The sequence below is a fragment of the Cucurbita pepo genome, chromosome 3 (assembly GCF_057944985.1).
Source record: "Cucurbita pepo subsp. pepo isolate OVF chromosome 3, ASM5794498v1, whole genome shotgun sequence".
NCBI lineage: Eukaryota > Viridiplantae > Streptophyta > Magnoliopsida > Cucurbitales > Cucurbitaceae > Cucurbita > Cucurbita pepo.
Window position 1 is genome coordinate 5,251,402 of NC_141800.1, and position 8,202 is coordinate 5,259,603.

General features: G+C 33.0%; 1 protein-coding gene across 2 annotated transcripts; it reads right to left on the reverse strand.

Moving 5' to 3' along the window:
• Nucleotides 1–199: 199 nt before the first annotated feature.
• Nucleotides 200–6,497, reverse strand: LOC111789806 (cycloartenol-C-24-methyltransferase). Of its 2 annotated transcripts, none has more exons than XM_023670503.2 (14): nt 6,335–6,497; nt 6,100–6,195; nt 5,079–5,145; nt 4,919–4,992; nt 3,462–3,546; nt 3,320–3,375; nt 1,978–2,032; nt 1,710–1,757; nt 1,374–1,457; nt 1,178–1,294; nt 1,021–1,104; nt 798–923; nt 608–705; nt 200–440 (listed from the first exon to the last, which is right to left on the reverse strand). In XM_023670503.2, exons 2-14 carry the CDS (start codon nt 6,180–6,182, stop codon nt 377–379), a joined length of 1,041 nt encoding a protein of 346 aa, XP_023526271.1. In that variant the 5' UTR covers nt 6,183–6,195; nt 6,335–6,497; the 3' UTR covers nt 200–376. The 2 variants fall into 2 exon arrangements, with proteins under 2 accessions (XP_023526271.1, XP_023526272.1); XM_023670504.2 differs by having other exon boundaries at nt 6,285–6,497.
• Nucleotides 6,498–8,202: the final 1,705 nt, after the last annotated feature.

The window sequence follows — 8,202 nt, forward strand, 5'->3', positions numbered from 1 at the left end:
TTAAAGTATAACCAAAATATTTGATCATAATTTCTAAAAGTTTATATTATTCAATTTATATATTATAAAATATAGTCTCAATTATAACACATCTCCTTCACCATCAAAGCCAAATTCTATATTATAGATAGATAAACTAAAATAATATATAAAAAAAAAATCTATGATCCAACAAAACAATAATTACCAAATATGGAAATATGGAAATAAACCCAAATTTACTTTTTTTTTTCATCAACGTTACTGCAGAGCTTGAATTTTTTTTAAAAAAATGGCCATAGTATCTAGTAGTTTTTGAGCCAAGAACAAATGTAAATACATTAGGGTCATAAAATATTACCATAGCAGCAACAAATTACACCTACCAATCTCGTTTTTACTCCCCACTCGAAAGTGGTTTTCGCACCAGGAAGAAGTACATAGGGGTCATGACCTCTTTCCTGCTCAGACATAAAAATTATAATCAGCACCCTGCCCCAATTCTACATGTTTTAAACACAAAAACAAAGTTTATAGTGTTCCTGAGTGCTTGTGTTGAGGTTTCTCATGAAAACTGCAACAAATTATAGCACAAAAGAAGACCCAACAAAGAATAGATCATACTTACTTTCCACCTTCAACCAGCCCTTGGGCTGCCTGCTCCAAAAAATTTTGAACTCTTTCACTACCCTTAGGGGCGAGGCGGATGTACTCCAATGCTCTAACCTAAAGAAAGAACAATTCAGCAGCATGTCAACTTCTTCCATATCCATACTCAATATTATAAAAAAAGAACCATATATTTTGATTCTGCTTACCATATATTTTGTCACGCAACGCCCTATTGCTGTAGCGCGGAAGTTGGTGATTGAGAACTGACCGCCATCTAAAGGTAAGTACCAAGGAACGGGTGAATCTTCAGCAAGATCTTTTCCCCAGATGACCTGAGCAGAGTGCAGAGTATAATAGCTCATGTATCTGCTACTACATTATATTCATGGAAAAGGAAAAAGAAAACAAAGAAAAAGTCTTCCAATCAACCTCGAAACCTGCTTCTTTCAAAGCTTCCAGGCACTTTCCTATCGTCTTGATATCTGGAAGCCCACTGCCAATCTCAATTTCAGCCTATGGAACACAGACATTGTCAATACAAGTGTATAAGATCAGAGGAAATGGGGGACAGAATCGACAAGATAACCTTTATTCTTTGGTGATCTTGGTTATTGGGATTGAACGAGTTGGTCAAACACCATTCATAAGCAGCAAAATGTTGGCCAGGCTTAAGTACTCTGTAGATCTCCTTGAAGCAGCCATACTGCCAGAGGGGAAACAGCAGTCAGTTCAAAAGAATCATTGTTCTAGTCACAAACTTCAGAAATGTGATAAGGACCTACCGCATCTGGTGCATGACAAGTGGCTTCGATTGCATATATTGCATCAAATGTATTATCCTCAAACGGCATTTTCATAAAGTCGCCCTGCAGAATGGACAATAATTGAAGTATAGAGATCAAATAAGAAGTATAAAGAATGAAAAACTAGTGTATGATCATGCGTTTCAACTCTTCAACTCTTCAACTCGTCAACGAAAAACTAGTGATAGGGACCGTTTATAAGCTTGACTAAGAGTATAGAGATCAAATAAGAGGAATAAAGAACAAATATAATAAGAGCACAAAAGCTGATGAGACGAAACAATTCATATAAAAGCTGAATTTAAAAACACCAACCTTGACAAAGTTGCAAGTCTTATCCAATTTTGCAATGCGATTCAGTTCCTGTGGAATAAAAGAAGACTATGACTATTGAAAGGATTACTATTTCAGATAAGAACATGGCACAAAAATAATTAAAAAAACATCATAATGACAGTAAAAAGCCAAAGTAAAAGACAGATGGGAAAATAATGAGAGAGAGACAAAAAGTACACAGTCGCTAGCAAAAGAATTGCCAAGAACGACTCTGCCGAAAGTCTTGTAATAGGAATGGAACACGTACCTCTCCTCTAGTAATCTGATAGCTATTGTTGTTCAGCCCAGTAATTGAAGTATAGCTGTGACAGATTTACATAGAATATGAGATGCTGAAAAGGCCAAAACAAAGTTGCCAACTTAAGGCAAGACATAAGTCGTTAATTTCAATGCAGAACCAAAATATATAATTGAGATGATCCTATTATTATCCTAACCATCATTAATCAAACGAAGTTTGAGATGGCAAATTGAAACAACCTGAGGAAAAGATCTATTCAAAATAAACATTCTTGCACATATTTTGGGGACATTTTCCAGGTGCACTTTTCCTCGCTTCTAAGCCACCAAAAACTATCTTTCTCATAGATGCTCATTAAAACTTTATACCACAAGGAGTCCCATTCAAGTAAGATCTTCAGTAAGTGACTTGCTATGTTTTCTAAAATTTTCAATCACTAATCTACCTTTCTGTATAGGTTGAACCACTTTATTTGACCAAACAAGAAGAATTCTAGTTCCATCTTTCATTGTCACCCATTGGAAAATTTTCAGCTTTTTTATAGGTCGAAGTAGAACATGATGCTGTCTAGGCTTAAGATCAATCTGGGAAAACAATTAATCACCAATCAAAATTCATAATACTCTACTTCAAAGAATGACGCCTGATGACTACCTTTCAACTCAAGCATATTCAACACGAAGTCAAAAGATTATCTTTGTTAAGGCATTTCACCCTGTTCCTATTCTCCCAGAGATAATTTCTTTTGAAAAATTGGTAAGGTGAACGAGAAATTGCATGCAATCATGGAGTTGATAAACCCATTGAACTTAACTCAAAGGGAGAAAGAAACGACAGACTAGTGTTTTAAGGGGTGAAAGAAGGCAGGGACAAGACTTATTTTCTTCTAAATCGTCATTTTCCTTTCATTTATCTATTTTCGAACACGAGTGTAGTTGACTTTCATCCACTAATTCAAAGCAATTTCAACAGAGCTAGTATAAATGTTGTTAGAAGTTGCTGGAGCCAAAACATACCATTTTCCCCTGTTCTTCCAATAGAATTTTCCAATGGAAGGTAAAATTCTATAAGGCTCAAGAGAGCGACTTCACCAGGACTAAATTTAAAAATCTACTAGAATAGACTGTGACAGAGACCTTTCATAAGTCTTCTCCTAGTAAGAGCCATAACATACTATTTCAACTAAAGGTACTACGTGCAGACGAGGATCAATCCATATATATTGTGAGGGAGGTTACAAGTATGAAAACTCTTTATTTAACAAAAGGACTAAAAATATCAAAAGATAGATATCCATTCATGTAATCTACAACCATTAATTGATGAGAGCCATACAACTAAAGAGCACCTGAATTTTGCAATCTCTCTCAGTGGGCCGCCTATACCACATCCAACATCCAAAACCTGGTGCAAACTCAAAGCTATGTTTTTATAACATGCGAACGATGAAGTAAAACTTCTGCCTTTGAATTGTATTAAAGAAGACAAACCTTCTGTCCAGGCTTCAAACCCAACTGTAAAGCAAGGAAGTGCTCGTGCCTCTTAATGCTCTCCCGAAAAGACTCACCAGTCAATCTACAAGCTTGGAAGATTAGCTCATTTATATTATTTTAGCAGCACTTAGGATAAAAGCACAAAAGCAATCATAATATGTGAAAACATTATTGTGGAGTGATGTCTGAAAAGTTGGTCTTCCATGACCATTCATTGGCCATTAACATGGTCAATTGGCAAAAATCATTCCTTGACCATTCCATAGCTATTCTCTTATATACACCGTCTAAACTAGAAGGAAAAGAACAGAAAAAGGGGAAAAGACTCTGCCAAATACTCTGCGGAGGGAATGTTTTCAATCCTACAACATTAGTTTCGTATGATCATGATCTTCATAAAACTTGACTGCAAATTATGTCTAGTTCGATAACATTTTTGTTTCTGTTCCTACTAGCTATTTTAAGTTCTTAGAAAAACTAATTAACAATGAAAATTTGACGGCTATTGATTTTTCTGAAAACAAAAAATAAAAAACTCTTCTCCCTCTTTGGTGCGTTTCTCTCTCTAGTTGTCAAATGGTCAAAATCATCATGGTGGGCCATACGGAGATACGTATTAGTCTCTTGAAAAACATATGCATGGTAACTAATATATCTATTTCTCATTTTTCAATGTCAACAAGTTTCAAAATCTAGTTTCATATTTAATTAGATCATGAGTTAAGAACATTTAAGATGGTACCATTTCATTCGTGTATTTTAAATTTTTTTTGTGTATATATTTTAATTTGTGTCTATTTAATTTAAATATTTTTAAAAAGTTTGAATAGATCCCTAAACTTCCACAAACTTTTAATTTCATGTCTAGTCATGTTAACTCCATTCACTTAAGTTTTATGCTACATCCATGCTTAAAAAAATTTAGTTTTTAGAAAAACATAACTAAAAATATTATTTTATCGTCTTTTATTAGTAAAATGCATAAATCAATAAAGAAAATTTAGAATACAACATAATAATTTAGAATATTTTAGTAAAAAGTACATCTTTTTAATCGTTGAGGTTTGAAGTTGGTGTCTTTTTATAGTCCTAAAGGTTTTAAAGTAAATACTTTAGTCAATCCAATTTGAGAAATAGTTTATTTTTAGACAAATATTTTCGATATAAAACTATAATAACTTAAAATTAGAGAAATAAGACTGAAGAATCATTAAGAAACACTTTTTTACAAAGCTTTTCACCTAAGAAAAATGAGAAGGAAGAAAGAAACAACAAAAAAGTACTAAATATTCTTTTTTTCTAAAAAAGAGATATAAAGAAACAATAACATAAATTTAGAAATAAGAAACAAAATGTTCCCAAACCAACCATTTTAAGTGCATTATTAGTAGAAATTGTGAAATTCTGAGCTGTGTTAATAATGTAAGAGAGGAGGAAGATGATGTATATCGTACCTAGGAGCAAAATGGAAGCACTCTCCCCAACCGAACTCATAAAAGCTGGTCACTAAATCATAGTATTTATTGACCTAAAAATACAGATTAAAGACACAATTTTGGTTACATTCAGAAAATAGAGATGGCGAAGAAGAAAAGGAAACTGATCGCCTCTTACCATGTCCGTGTAGTTGGCTTCTCTCTCCTCCTTTTCGCCCCCATAGAAGCCATGATATTTCTCGTACCTGGTTCATCAAAAGCAAACCCTAATTAGACAACATTATTCATGCAACATCATAAACTAAATTCGAAAACTTGGTTGGAAAAATGTCAATTATTGTAATTATAATAATAAGGGTATGAATTTTAACTTTTAAAGTTGTTAACTTTTAGAGAATTTTTAGTGACTCCAAGATATAAGAAGAGCTCATCTAGCTATAGGTGTAATATATATATAATATTGTTATTTTATTATATGGTCGCCCCTATATCTTCATTTATTTATACAAAATGAATTTTCATGTTAAACAGTGGTTTAAAAAAAAAAATTAAGAGAACCAGAAATACAGAATGATAACCTAACACATCATTGTTTCTTGTTTCAATAGAAAATGTAAATAAATAAAAAGCCATAAAGTATAAATTTGTTTTGTTCTTTAAGAAACAAATAATAATAATAATAGTAATAATAATATTGACATTATGACATGGCCCATCAAATTCAAACGCCATTAATCGTGGACATATGTCTTATATTAAGCAAAATATATTCAAATTATTAACTTACTAAAACATATTAATAATGGCACCCTTCATTAATTAAACCTTTATTTTATCACATTTGTTCTCATTGAAGTGCGAAAAAATGGTAATTATAATATAAAAAAAAATATTATTTGAGTAGAATTGAAAGTTCCATCTGCACTGTTCATCCACTAAAAGGATGCAGTTGAAATAAATAAAGAAGATCTACAAAAGAAAAGGCATTATATTGTTATTATTATTATTATTATTTTATTTCTTTCTGAATTCCCTAATCCCTATGATCCAATTAGGTTTCAGTTTCCCCAATTTTTTAAAACAAACAGACCTAACTAAACCGGAAGAAAGAGCGCTGGAAGGCTTGGGAGAGGATGATAAACGGAGAAAGTAACTGTAAACTCAGAGAGAACTCAGAGAGAGAGAGAGAGAGAGAGTACTTTTCAACGGCGCATATGACATCGGCTTTGCTCATCTTCCCGCCGACGCCTGAGGCAAGATCGAACGCTCCGTCCTTCGACATCTCAAGCAGCAACCTGAAAATAAAAAACGAGAACACAGTCAAGAAAATTGCGAGTTAGGAGTTAGGAGTTAGGGTTCCGATGAGAAGAATGAAGCACATTACGCGAAAAACACAGAGAAAGAGAGAGAGAGAGAGAGGGAAAAGAAGCGGACAAGGGTTTTGCAGAGAGCGCGGGAGAAGAAGAAGAAGAAGGACGCCGCTGAGTTGCAGAGACGAAATGGAATTAATGCTCAGTTTCTCTCTCTAAGGGATTCTGTCTTAGTGACGACTAATGAGAGAGATTTTTTTTCTTTCTTTTTGGTATGACAGACATGCAAGAATTGACAGCCTCTCCTTTTCTATCTCCTTTTTTTGCCCTATTTATTTGATTAATTTTATTTTATTTTTTAGCATTTTTTCTATTTTATAATAATTTTTTTAAAAATATATTCCAATTTAAACCAATTATGTTGATTAATTGATTTTAGAAAAAAAAAAAAAAGTATGTTTGTCTCAAAATATAAAATTAATTTTATTTTTGTATTTAATAAATGTCTAATATATTCAATATTCAAAATAAAACTAACAGATTTAATGGGCATAAAATTAAACACGTGGTTAATAAAATCCAAAGCTTTTAATTATATATATGAAAGAGACATAAAAATATTATTAATTCAATTCAATTAAAATTAAAAGGTTGAGATGTAATTAATGGTTTTTTTTTTTTTTTTTTTATTTTAAGATTGAAGGAGTTACGACTGTGAATAAGAGGTGTTATTTAAAAATAATAATGATAATAATATACACAGCTGTCAAAATTGATTTTAAAATAGGATTAAAATGAAATTAGAAAAGAAATGGGGAATGGGAGGGAGTGATGTGGACAGGGCAATAGGGGGTCCAAGTTCCACCTTTTACTTTTTACAGTCACAGTCACATGCCAGACTGTCCAAACCAGTGTGGGACCAGTGTTTTTCATCCACTCTACTTAGTCCTTACTGAATTATTTCGGTTTAATTATTCCAATATTAAATGTTAATGTGATTCAAATTCAACTCTAATTATTATTCATCATCATTTTTGGGTTGAATTTTCAAAATTGGTTGTAAATTTCACCAAATTTTGAATTAATTCAACCCAGATATTAACTATTATTGACGCGTGCCACTCATTTATTCATAAAAATTAAAAGAAACAAATTAAAAAATATATAGATTTTTATCCATTTCTTCCTCGAAAGAGTTGGAGAGTGTGACGGCAAAAAGCCGACATCGAGGTGCCAAACCTTCCCATGTGAGCTCTTGGGGAAGATCGGTCGGAGGTGCCAAACCTTCCCATGTAAGCTCTTGGAGAAGATCAGTCTGTTATCCCTAGAGTAACTTTTATCCGTTGCCCTTCCACTTGGCACCGTCGGATCACTAAGGCCAATGATCTCGTTATCGTATAGGCATTTTCTTGACCTAATTTGTTTCGAGGTTTCAAAACCCTAATCGTGGGCACATTCAAACGAAATTTTCAGACATTGGATGGTACGATATACAGAGTCGGACAGCCGACCAGTTAGCCTAAGGAGGCAAAAATATATGCAATGGAGTAGAGGTAGGGTAATGCCAGTTTGGTTGGAAGAGCTAATGGTCATGTCACATGGTTGTTGGGGGCCATGTGCCTCGTCTTATTCCAATTTTCCCCCCCATAAATACACAAAATAAATCACTGTTGTCCTTTGAATAAATGGAACACAGTATAAAGAAACATATAGACAACAAATTTCATAATAAAATTGTATCTTAGAACAATAAATAAAGGGTCACTTTTGCCCTAGTTTCTCATTCTGAGAGGATTGTAGCCAATTTTGTAAGAATGAGATATTTCATAATCAAGAAAGCGAGAGAATCCTTTATAGGGAATGATTGATATGCATTAACTTCAGGTTGAATTTCAGATCAATAGCTAAATTTGTTGATACAACAATGATCAAAGTTATAGTAATAAAAAAGTTGTCATAAAAGATACCAATTGAATGCAACTCGTCTAAAAA

What these genes read in the sequence shown, in the direction of transcription:
- LOC111789806 (XM_023670503.2), bottom strand. Translation starts at nt 6,182, where the DNA reads ATGTCGAAGGACGGAGCGTTCGATCTTGCCTCAGGCGTCGGCGGGAAG. An exon ending in GTCATATGCGCCGTTGAAAA is followed by an intron (nt 5,146 to 6,099) that starts GTACTCTCTCTC and finishes TTGATGAACCAG; the next exon opens with GTACGAGAAATATCATGGCT. An exon ending in GTTTGAAGCCTGGACAGAAG is followed by an intron (nt 3,376 to 3,461) that starts GTTTGTCTTCTT and finishes AGTTTGCACCAG; the next exon opens with GTTTTGGATGTTGGATGTGG.